Source organism: Salvia miltiorrhiza, chromosome 1 (assembly GCF_028751815.1).
Source record: "Salvia miltiorrhiza cultivar Shanhuang (shh) chromosome 1, IMPLAD_Smil_shh, whole genome shotgun sequence".
Classification (NCBI taxonomy): domain Eukaryota; kingdom Viridiplantae; phylum Streptophyta; class Magnoliopsida; order Lamiales; family Lamiaceae; genus Salvia; species Salvia miltiorrhiza.
In genome coordinates, this window is record NC_080387.1 from 28,237,900 (window position 1) to 28,250,715 (window position 12,816).

Sequence of the window (12,816 nt, forward strand, 5' to 3'; positions counted from 1 at the left end):
TAAATTAAGATGTGAAGTTTGAAAAACTAAAAACATAATCCCCACTTTATTAAGTGATCACTACAAGAAAAATGAGTATACATGACACTGCATACATGACGCTTTTTATGAAAAAGCGTCATGTATGAGCGCATTTTTCATATACATGACGGTTTCAAAAAAAAGCGTCATATATACGGTGTCATGTATTGAATACTTGACACTGAGCTGACACTTTTAGGAAAAGCGTCATGTATGAGCGTCGTTTATTCATAGTATACATGACATTTACTATAAAGCGTCATATATGTGCGTTAATTTAAATGTTATACATGACAGTTATGCAAACTGACATGTATGTTACTAAACAAACCGTCATTAATTGTATTATTCTTGACATTTGATATAAATCGTCAAATATATTTAAATATAAGCGTCATATATGTACATTAATTTAAATATTATACATGATATTTATGCAAATTGTCGTGTAAGTTAGTAAATAAATCGTCATTAATTATATTAATCTTGAAATTTAGTACAAAACATCAATTATATTTAAATTAAACCGTCATAATAATAATAATAATAAAATGCAAGTGTGAAGGATCAAATACTTGGACTCTAACTTAATTTTTTTCAGGTGCACCAATAAGAATTTTACAAATAATTTCAACTTTGTTAATATTTATAATAATTGTATTGAAATCATAAAGAAAAATGATTTTAATTTAAAATATTTATAATATAATGAATTTTAGTAATCAATTAATATTAAATAAAAGTGAATATATATTTTAAATTGAAAAAAAAGAATTTATTTATAGTATAAGCAATAAGTTTTATTTTAAACCATTTAAATATTAAATAAGATAATTTTGTAATTATTAAAAAATAAATATTTTAAATAAGAAAATATTGTAAATAATGATTTTTATTTAAAGTCATTTAAATATTAAACAAAAATAATAAATTTTAAATGTTAATTTTTTTAACTAAGATTGTTTTGATATCATAGTGAAAAATGATTTTAATGAAACATATTTTATATTAAGAAAATGAACTTATCTTTTAAACATTACAAAAAGAATGAATTTATGCTATAATGGTTTTTATTAATCAATTCAATATTAAATAGAAATAAAATTATTTATCACATCATATTAAGATAAAACCCTTAGTTAAATTTCTTAAGCACTCCCATCCCAATTCATTCTTCCCTCATACACTGCTATCTCCCGCTATAGGAATTTTGAACCCGCCGCGCTCAGCCGTAGCTTCCGTTCTCGCTCGCCGCCCCTCTCCGTTGTTATCGCGCACTGCTGTAGTCTTGTCGTCTGTGCGGCTAGATTATTTCTTCTCATACCCACTCTCTGCCGCTCTAAATAATCGAACCCGCCGCCTCAAACCCTAGCCACGCGGTTCTCGCCGCCCTCTTCACCATTCTCGCGCTCAAACCCTCTTCGTCCGGTCAACCCGCCACTCCCCGTCTCAAGCAGGCATAGTCGCACATCCGCCCTCTGCCTCGGCCGTCGGCCTCTTCCCCATTGCCAACCGCCGCCCTCCTTCTCTGTCTTCACTTCTACACGTCCGTTGTGCTGTCGTCACTGCTCCGCTTTTTTGATGCTCCATTGTTCGCTGCTCTGTTCTAGGTATTTCGGATTTAAAATCCTAATTTGGTTGCTTCCTGGGAATTTATGTTTGTGATAGTCTAGGGTTTCGATTTTATGCTATGATTTTATTTTGCTACTTATGAATTTATGTTTGTGATAGTCTAGGGTTTCGATTTTAGGCTATGATTTTATATTGCTACTTACGAATTTTCGTTCTAGGGTTTTTCTGCAATTGGATTTTGCTTGTCGATCTAGCATTGTGAATAACCATCATCCATGATATGCAGAGATAAAAGAAGAGGATGTTGAACTTGTGTTTTGGATTTCAAATTTGTGTGTGTTCTTTGCTTATCTGATTTATAAATCTGAGTGCTTAGTTTTATTCGCTTTTTTGATTTCTGAATTTGTATGTTTGCTTCATTTTTTCAGCGACCGTGTTGAAAACAAGGGTTATTCATCGCTCCTGTCGTGTACAGTAACAGACATCAATAGTTCTGTGACGAATGTCTGATATATTTAAGTAGCAATTTTAATGTGGGCAAGGTAAATGTGTAGTTCATAACAACAATATTCTTACTGCATGATAACATCTAAATTTGTTAAATTATAGCAAATATATATGAAGACAAATATGAACACATGTTATATATTGACCTTTTGCAGGTTACTTTGCAAATTATTTCCGAAGAAAGATAGTACATCAAATATGGTAGAGGGTTGTCATAAATTTTGGGTATATATGTTTGTAAACAGGGATAAATGGTGGAAGGGGATGTTTGGTGGCTGTGAAGAGGCTCAAGGATGTCACCATTTTGGAGAAGGAATTCAAGGACAAGATTGAGAGTGTTGGAGCTATGGATCATCACAATTTGGTGCCTCTTAGAGCTTACTACTATAGTAGGGAGGAGAAGCCTCTTGTCTATGATTATATGCCAATGGGAAGCCTCTCTGCACTCTTACATGGTTAGTTTCCATTTTTTGCAATTCTTCTTAGATGCATTGTGATTGTTTATGAACAACTATCTTGGTATTAATCTCAAGCCAGCTAGGGAAGCCACTCTAATCTCCTAAGTTTATGAACAACTATCTTGGTATGTTTTGATTTTATTTTTCTTCTATCTTATTACAAACTTTATTTCACCAAATCGTGAGAGTCTTGATATATATGCAGAGATGAAGTTCCTTCTCATTCATTGCATGATACTTGTGACATTTAATTGCTTATTATTTAGTAGTCGCCTTTCCTGCTGAAGATGAACCTGTTGCACCATCTGTAGTTGGTCATTCCATCGGTTCATTTTAGCATTTTACAGTGCCTCCATTGATACTTGTTCACATTCTCTTGTAGCTGTTTCCATACAGATTTTTTGCTTTTCTTTAGAACAGTAAATTGCTGCAAAGTGTCATAACTTATAACTAATTATCTGTTTTCTATAGATAGTAGATACTTTTGGTACTGTTGTGTGTATGAGAGTTATATATTTCGTTAGTTTCCTTTTAAAATTAGGTAATTGCCTTAGGGTATTGTTTAATGCCTTCACGCTATCAGGTTGTCAATGATTTGCTGAACCTGCTGGACAAAATTTGAGAATGAGAGAAGATGCACAGGTGATATTTTCATTTACTTGTTATTGGGAGATTTACTTTAGTGTATTTGAAGAACTATGATCTGTGCTTTCTTTAATCTTTTTCTGATATATTAAGCTTGTACCATATTTTACTCAAGTGATTTACTTCTTTTATAAGAACCGAATTGAATGTCTCTACTTATATTATATTTTACTAAATCATAGAAAATTTACTATATTGGTTGTAGGGAACCTTTGTTGAAGGAGTTAAGGAGGAAGTTATAGTATCCTCGATACTAATTTCAGGTTATATCAAGAGGTGTAGAGTGTGATTTAGCTCTTATTTTTTGGTGAAAGCAAGGAGTTATGAGAAGGCACCGAGCCACTGCATTTCAGATGCTAGCTTATGTAATTTACAGGTTTGTTTTCTTTGCTTTCCAGTGAGGAAACCGGCATGTTGTCCTGTTTTCTTCTTACATATGTTTTTTTCTTACATATGCAGGGGATTGGTTCGATTGGATATTCACTTTCTCACATAATGCTATTTAGTTTTTAGATGCCACTTGTTTACTCATGAAAACTATTTAGTATTGGTGAGGTAAGACTTTGACAGGATTTTACTCTTCTCTATTCCCACGATTTTGATAGAAAATCTTATATTCTCAATTCAATATGTTAGATTTTTTTTAATTGTTCATACTAAATCTAAATTTTGTGTAGTAAACATTGGATCTTAACAATTATTGAGCCTTACAAAGATTGTGTCTATGTGATGGATCCTTTGTCTCATCGGAATCGTGATGCCACTTGGAAATCCGTAGTTGACACGTACGTTTCTCATCATCTTAATTGCTCTTTCTTCTACTCTTTTCTTTTATGTGTTTATTTCACAAGCATCTCTATCTTTATATATATTAGTTAAACTTTCCAGGTCATACTCAAGTTAGGGACAAAGAATAGGCACCATTTACCTTGCTAGGAAAAAATATTGATTTTGCGTATTAAAAACCTAACGATATACATATGTTTGTTTTCCAGCGCAATGACCATTTTCAATGCAACAAAGGAAAAGAATAAATTCAAGAAACCACCAAAATGGGAAATTGTTAAGGTTTGTAGTATTATTAACTTCTAGCATTGTTGCATTTATTATATACTCATTAATAATTAATCAATATATTTTTCACAGGGCCCAATACAACCCGATTTCAAACAATGTGGCTTTTACGTGATGCGATTTATGAAAGAGATCGTAATGGCGTGTCAAGACGATGACTCCGTTTTCGTGGCTTCAATGGTAAGAAGTTATATTAATTATTAGTAATATATTAATATAGCATTTTATGTGATATAGGTTTTATGTGATGAATTTGTTTATTGTCAGTTTAAAAAACGTGAGTATTCTATGAGTGAGATAAATGAGGTTCAAGAAGATTGGGCAACTTCTGCCATTAATGATGTTTGTAATATCTAATGATTAGAATTTTTATTAAATATATCTATGGCTTTATAGTGTTGTTAATATATATACTTGTTTTCTTTGTCTTGTAGCTTTGACATGTGACATGGAGAAGTTCTTGCGCGTTGATATGGCATTTTGAAAGCTTTTTGGAACAATTATAATTTGTGGGTGTCGTATGTAGGTGAATTTTGTTGTTGGGAGATGTGGTAGAACATTGGTTCTTATTTTGTTGTTGTTGGATGAATATTGGTTATCAATGTTTAATTGGTCATTTTCAGTATGTTTTGATTTCTTTTTTTGTACAATTTAATAATATTTATAAATTTAAAACAGGAAAAAACCAATATAATATGAAATAATATTTTAAAAATCTGAATAAGCATATATGACAGTTTTAATATGACTATAGATGACGCTTATAAACCGTCAAGAAAATTAAATATAATGACATTTTCTGGCTGAAATGACGGTTACAAAGTGTCAAGAATAAACATAGAAACGTCATGAAAACCTATATACATGACATTCAAAAAGTGTCAAATATAATCAATAAACCGTCATGAAAACGAGCATACATGACGGTCAAAAAATGTCAAAATATAAAACAAACCGTCATGTATTATATTTTTCTTGACGGTTAGAAAGCGTCAAGAAAATAATATAAATGTCATGTTTAAAATTATAGTTGACGGTTATCCACCGTCATGTATACATATATAACCGTCAAGAATAATTAGTATAGATGACGGTCATTAACCGTCATCTTTACTAGGTACTATACTTGACACCAGTATACTTGACGGTCGACGGATATCATAGATGACGGCTAAAAACCGTCAAGTATGAGCGTTTTTCTTGTAGTGGATAAATATATAGTTTATAATATTATTCCTCTATTTTAGAGGGATACAATAAATTTAGTTTATTGTAGTACTTCCTATGTGATGTGTTATTGCATGGCGATAAACCAGGTCATCAAGAGCCAGAATCATGCATCCGAAATATATCAAACTTTACATAAAATATAAATGTAGTATTACTATATATCTCAATAATTGCGCTGTTTCACCTCAATTGCAGTTGGAATAGGGCAGCCTGCAAACACAGAGAGGTCATAATAGTTTAAGTTCTATCATATGATCACTGAGACAATATCACGCCAATATGATCACTTTTTTCGAATGTGGCAACGATATAAATTTCAATAAATCTACGTAGCCACCCACAAAAACTAGTTTAATAGGGAAAATTTCGATTTATTTATTTAATTTTTCAAACAAAAATTCAGACATCATTAATAGAAGTAACAGTTATAAGCATTAATTACCCCAGCTTGAGGAATGTGTCTGAGCCATTGCAGTTGGCAATAGGCGTAATTCCTTGGTCAAAAGCATTTCTTGTGCTGGATTTCTGCGCCTCAAAATGCAGATTCATTTAAGTCAAAATTCATATAATTTCTATCCTATATAACATGGTATGTAGTAGTATATATATTTGAAGTGAGCACATATGTGTAGATGTTAAATGAAGAATTAAAAAAATGTCATTAACGCTGGTAAATTAAAGAAAGTGGATAGTAAAATGACCTGTTTCTTCAATTCTTCCATCAATTCCAATTCCTACATCATCCAAACAATGAAATTAAATGATGAAAATAGTGGTGGATCTAAATATATTAGGTAGAAGATTAAGGTAGCACTTGCCCTTGTCCTGAGCTTCTTTATTTCGTGGTCGAGCCTCTCATTCTGCCACCAATTGAATTAAAGAAGAAGATGAAATCAGGCTATATATATATATATATGCGTGTAGTGTACCTTAGTTTTTCTGATGCGGCTTATTCCTCCCTCCACCAATTTCTCAAGCTTCATGAGACTGGGCAGCCCAAGCCCTTGCAGATTTTCTCCCTCAAGTTGTCTGATGTATATGTATATATATAACAAATTAATACTTATTTGTCTCCATCTATAATATCATATCATATCATATACTAATAGACTTAATTAATTTGTCATCAATTACTTTAGCTCAATGCTCAGCTCCATAAGCTTCTTGCTCAGAACGCCATGGCTATCACTTCCCTGCAAAAATGCCTCTTTCCTTATTTTTAATTTCACAACTAATACATCAGATTGACCAAATTAATCTTCTAATTAAGTAAAAAGAATTAAAAGAAATAACAGTATATTTATCAGTACAATCAATCATGCTGGTTCTAGATTTTCCTCAGAAATTAGTTCATTCAGTCAAAACTATCAGAAAATATTGTAGTAAACAAACAAGTGGAGATAAGTAAAAATTAATATGCATGCACATCATGAGGTAAATATAGTTATCAAATTTTACACGTAGCTGATATCTCAGAAGTTATTTATAACATACATCTGTATATAGAATATGAATAACATATTTAATTACTAGTTAAGATATGATCAGATCAAATTTGAAACTTATATGTCAAAAGAATTACTACGTTAATTAGTGATGAATAGTATATGTTTCAATCAACACAATATAGACATTAACTACCATTATTCAGAGTGGCAAAATAAAAAATAAAAAGTTATGCGATTACCTGAATGCAAAGGGGTTGTTGCCTAAGTAGCTTGCATTTCTCTGTTTGGTGATCATGCCTTTGGATGAGTTGTCGCATGCTTCAAGAGGCCACAAACTTATAAACAAATGAAGTTTGTGCATTTCAAAATACTCTCAACAATTATATATTATCATCTAAACTTTGGGTATTAATCTATATTATAAAAAGTGCTCTTGGCACAAAATACTATAAGAATATATTAAATACTATATATTAAAAATCTATCTTTGATTTTATATTAACCATGGAAAGAATAATTTTTTAAATTTTTTGATATTATGAAATTTAATACAATTATTCAACTCTAATAATTTATTAATGTGAAGTTCATGGATTGTGTGCACAATCCACGCTCTCTGCTAAAAAACATAATGTATTTTAATTAGGCCAACAATTAATAACACGTACAACATACGTACTTTGTAACCAGATTTTTGCTGGATTCAAAACTAATTAAAGTAGCTTGATCATGAATGATGATCTTGAACATGACAAGAAAACATCACATCGATTCATATATATATGTAAGTATTTTCTCAATTTAGCTGAATATGATTCTTGATGCAATTCTCACACTAATATTATAAAGAACCATACTATCTAGGATATAAATTCGGATTATATCAATCTGATACCAAAACCTACAGATTGAACACAAAATCATTAATTGCTAATCCTTCGTTCAGAATTTTGCTTCTCGGACAAGAGAAATACTCCATCTCTTTTTATTTTTCTTTTTGTGCTTGTTTACATATTGCAACAACCAAAAGATCAGTGTGCATTAGTTAATTAGTCATTCATCCGAAATCGAATTCGAATAATTGAATACTCTAAAATGATCTATTATGAACGTATATTCGAAATCTCCAATTTGTTTCCATTAATTCTAAATGAAACACCGTCATATGTATAAAATGTTTTTCTAAGCACTTTTATTAGTAAATTTTCCAATAAAGATACACATATTCACTATTTTGTTAATGAACTTTGAGCAATTTTTTTTAATATATAATAACTTGCAAATAAACCGGACGAGAGACGACTACAAAAATGTTATAGGCGGGGGGGGGGGGGGGGATTCAATCTAAAAGACACCAATATTTATGTAATTCCAGTAAGGTGCAAGCTTTGGTTATTAAATATTTTAGATTCATAATTACTACATTACAATTAATTACTTAGGGTGTGTTCTATTTGGTTGTAAATTTATCATGAGAATATGAGGGATAAACAAAATCTAACCCTTTAATCCTTCCATTCTTTTTCCTCATTTCCTACAAAATAAAATTGGACCTTTACTCATTTCTCATTTTCACTACCTACAAATGAGGGATAATATTATCTAAATAATTTCCCTAGTAATCCTCCATGCAAAATACTACTATCTTAGTGCTTAAATAACTGATTAGTACAATTTGAAATGATTTTTACATCAAACTGAAAATAATATAATTAACTTCCTAACTTGGTAATTTGTAAAATTTTAACGATGTCTGTTCAATTTTGATCTTATATATGAATCCCTGCAGTACTAACATTAACTATCTTGTAAATAAGTTTAACTTAAACATGAATATAAGACTTACGTATCTTCATGGATTATTTACACACAGCACACCCATGTATAGGTTGGTCAACGTAAAAAATTTATCATGAGAATTGAAAATATAGTATTATTAAATGTATAAAATTATTGTATTCGCAATAAAATTATTACACTCCAAAAAGTAAAAAATAAAAAGCCGACCCTTATGAAATTTGAACTCAAGTGTTGTATTTCTCAAAAAAAAAAAAAAAAACTCAAGTGTTGTATTCATCATCAAGATGATTCATCCACCATAAATCTTGGTGATTCAAGGGCTAAAAAAATTTCTCATGCATGCTCACATTTTAAGTAAAGATTTTTATTTGAACCACATCCTGCATGTGTCTATATATATAGGGAGATGTTAAAGTAAGAACCACTAAATAAAATAAGAATGGAAAATCATTTTCTGCCCTTCGATCATTAAAATCTATAGTGAATGCATCATCTTGGGGATGAATGCACCTAGCTAGGTTCAAATCTTGAAGAGAGCGAAATTTTTATTTTTTTCGAGTATAACAAAGTTGATAGCGAATGCATTAATTTTTACAGCCGATGTAATAATTTTAATAGTTCTCACGTTCTTAAAAAAAATTATAGTTCTCATCAGAACCACACCCTATATATATGGAGAGAGATGTTCATGTAAGAACCACTAAGAAAAATAAGAACGTAAAACCATTTTTAGTCCTTCAATCATCAATATCTACGGTGGATGAATGTAACACCTGAGTTTGAATTATGAAAGAAGCAAAAATTTTATTTTTTTCGAGTGCAGTAAATTTAGTAACGAATGCATTAATTTTTACAACAGATGCAATAATTTCAATAGTTCTCACGTTCTTACAATAATTATAATTCTCATCAGAATCATACCCTATATATATATATATATATATTTCTTATAATAACTAACCCCTATATATTGGATGATGTTTAAATGAGGGCCTTATTATAGTTTTATATGTAGGGCTTATTTGGTGCATGATATGAGATAAGCTGTGATATGTTTGATTGTAATGTCATGTTTGGTAGAATATCTACATCTGTAAAATATAATATGTTGCTTGTATTAGATTATATATAAAATTTTAATTTCTAAACTGTCCTTATAATTAAACTATTTAATAATGTCACTCTAATTGATATTTGGATAATTTAGTCAATAATATATTAATATATGCTATAATTAAGATTGGTATACATATATTGTCACATATGTGGTATGAAAAATTACACAAATCTGTATTATTTCATCGGACATTTGGATTTATAAAAGGTCGTATAATTCGTACTACTTCTTACCAAACAAAATATTAGAATGTAGTTATATTATACACCATAACCACTCGTACTAAACAAACCCCTAGTGTAGCGTGATCATGATAAATGTAGTGGCTATAATAATCAATCCTTATATATAGGACATGGTTCAAACGATAACCCTTATTTGAAATGAGAATAAAGAACCATTCTCAAAACCCTTCAATCGTGAAAATCTACAATGGATGTAGCATCTTATTGGATGAATGCAACACTTGGATTCAAATCCTGAAGGGAGCAATTTTTTTTCATAGTGCGATAAATTTCATTGTGAATGTTTCAGTATACTTCTAGTGCAGCATTCTTACATTTTCACGATAATGCAAACCAACCCCTATACAGGGAAAGGTTCAAATGAGAACCATAATTATTGTGAGAACAAATAACCATTTTCAACCCTTCAATCGTGAAGATCTACGGTAGATGCATCATCTTGATTTCAAATGCATTAATTTTAACAGTGGATACATTAATTTTAATAGCGAATACGTTTCTTAGGTTCTCACAAAAAATGTACTTCTCACGATAACCAACCCATATATATGGTTAAGTTATAGTGAGAATGACTATTTTCGTGAGAAATAAGAATAACAAATAAAATAATAAAAAAGTATGAATAAGTTATTTGTAATGCACGAATAATGTATTCGAACTCAAATGATGCATTAAGATGATGCATCCATCATAGATCTTCATAATCGATGGATTGAAAATAATTCTCTATTCTTATTTTATTTAGTGGTTCTTACATTAACCACTCCCTATATATATAATCTGAAATTAGTTACATAAGAATAAGAGGGTATACTTGCTAACATGTTACGTAGAAGAAGTTAGTTATATGTGTATGTACATGTATCTTAGTTATGGAGTAAGATGTTACTCACTTTCTTCTTTCATGATCATCACATATGTATAAAATCCATGAGCTGTCTCTTTCTTGCTTGCTATAAGTTTTTGCAACTTATAACCTCTAATTTATTTCTTAAAAATTAGTTCAGTTTATATGTACTTAATTCAAATTGATAGGTTAGAGTAATTGTGATTAATATTTATATATATATATATATATATATGTGTGTGTGTGTGGTTGAATAAGAAAAACTTTATAGAAATTAGTTCCTAGGTTGTACAATTTTTTTTTTTTTTTCACTTTTAAAAGATTTCTCTTTGGCATCACAATGAATTGGTACATCATAAAATCTCAAATTAGCTAGTTGAAAGATTTCCTTGCAGATACCAAAATCCCCTCTCTCAGTGGGTGTGTGTGAAAAGCCGGCCCCCCATATGGTATTAGTATAATTCACACCATAAAATCTCAGACTAGCTAGCTATTTTAAACTGATCTCTCTCTCTCTCTCTCAGTGTGTGCGAAGAAAAGCCCACATATTGTACTGCCAACAGTTTAATTCATTCTTGGTGAATACATACATACATAGTAGTAATGAAAAGTATATAGGAGTATTTGATTTTAAATGAAGCATATATTCGATATCTCAGTTTGTTTCGATGAAGATCTATGTAACTATACCTTAATTAATCAGGTCTAAACAGACAAATAACCTTCCATATAACCCAAAATATATATGCAGACAGCAGTGCTACTGTGTGTGTGTGTGTGAGAGAGAGAGAGAGAGAACCTTGAGGAAGAATAATCGAAGAGTTTGCCGGAGGCCGAGAAAACAATGAGGGCAATCTCAGCATCGCAGAGAGTAGAGAGCTCTCTAGCTTTCTTGAAAAGCCCTTTTCTCCTCTTGGAGAAGGTCACCTGCCTCGCCGTCAAGTTATCAATCTTCTTTATCTCAATCTTTTGCCTCACCATTTTTGATCTACACACAAACACACCACATTTACTTTATTAGTACATTGCAGTTGAAAAGACCGAGGCCGTACATGAGATGTATGTAGGTTTTTGGAGACATGGGCTTTCCATAAAATATTGCAAAATAAATATCTTCACAAGTACAAAGTGGAATCTCAGCAACAAAAGTAAAACCCTCACCTCAAATTCTATACCCAAATGGAAAATAATTATATTTATAGTAACAACCATGAAACATAATTTTCTTCATTTTATACTTTTAACCATAAACAGAAGAATTAAAATATATGGAGTACGTGGTACGAGAAATTTGCATAAAAATGGAAGATTTGCATCACCTGGGGGTGGGGGATGAGAGAGAATGCGAAGAAAACTGCCTAGAGAGAGAAAACTGAAAGCCTCCTAATCAACCTTAAAAGTTCCAGCAAATAATAGGAGTTGCTGCCAAAGCTTCTCCATAGAAGAGTGGGGTTTTGTGGTGGGGTGAGCATATAAACTATACAAATATGGATATTTTTTTATTTCTATATTTCATTTCTTGAAATTAACTTTCTTGGACGTTGGTAATGGTGTAATTAAGTACCATTTATTAGCCATAAAAACTTAGCTAGGCCACTATTCCACCAACAAATGTACTCGCAAGGTAATTGTAATTTAATGTTTTGTAAGAAATACTCCTTCATGTCCACGATGAGAACTCTTACATTTATGGTGGCCGGAAGTAGTATTTTTTAATTAATTACATGAAGTAATATATATATATATATATATATATATATATATATATATATATATATATATATCATTAATGTTAAAGTTGTTTTGAGTGGGGTAAAAATTATAATAGGGGTAGTTCTAATGGCATTGATTA

The 12,816-nt window shown here is 30.8% G+C and overlaps 2 protein-coding genes across 9 annotated transcripts; one reads left to right on the forward strand and one right to left on the reverse strand.

The window, feature by feature from the left end:
• The first annotated feature begins 1,137 nt into the window (after nucleotides 1-1,137).
• LOC131018266 (uncharacterized) lies at nucleotides 1,138-4,902 on the forward strand. Of its 8 annotated transcripts, none has more exons than XM_057946994.1 (10): nucleotides 1,139-1,631; nucleotides 2,022-2,135; nucleotides 2,346-2,555; nucleotides 3,142-3,200; nucleotides 3,518-3,579; nucleotides 3,881-3,988; nucleotides 4,199-4,271; nucleotides 4,350-4,457; nucleotides 4,545-4,619; nucleotides 4,712-4,902. In XM_057946994.1, exons 4-10 carry the CDS (start codon nucleotides 3,183-3,185, stop codon nucleotides 4,715-4,717), a joined length of 450 nt encoding a protein of 149 aa, XP_057802977.1. In that variant the 5' UTR covers nucleotides 1,139-1,631; nucleotides 2,022-2,135; nucleotides 2,346-2,555; nucleotides 3,142-3,182; the 3' UTR covers nucleotides 4,718-4,902. The 8 variants fall into 8 exon arrangements, 5 of the variants coding, with proteins under 5 accessions (XP_057802977.1, XP_057802981.1, XP_057802994.1 ...); XM_057946998.1 differs by having other exon boundaries at nucleotides 1,140-1,631; nucleotides 2,256-2,555; nucleotides 3,409-3,579; XM_057947011.1 differs by having other exon boundaries at nucleotides 1,141-1,631; nucleotides 2,256-2,555; nucleotides 3,522-3,579.
• Nucleotides 4,903-5,538: 636 nt separating this feature from the next.
• On the reverse strand, nucleotides 5,539-12,442 carry LOC131018260 (MADS-box protein SVP-like). The gene is made up of 9 exons (XM_057946985.1): nucleotides 12,284-12,442; nucleotides 11,764-11,952; nucleotides 7,195-7,273; nucleotides 6,642-6,700; nucleotides 6,437-6,536; nucleotides 6,326-6,367; nucleotides 6,209-6,241; nucleotides 5,950-6,032; nucleotides 5,539-5,717 (listed from the first exon to the last, which is right to left on the reverse strand). The coding sequence occupies exons 2-9, from the start codon at nucleotides 11,943-11,945 to the stop codon at nucleotides 5,693-5,695; spliced, it is 603 nt and encodes a 200-aa protein (XP_057802968.1). The 5' UTR covers nucleotides 11,946-11,952; nucleotides 12,284-12,442; the 3' UTR covers nucleotides 5,539-5,692.
• Nucleotides 12,443-12,816: the final 374 nt, after the last annotated feature.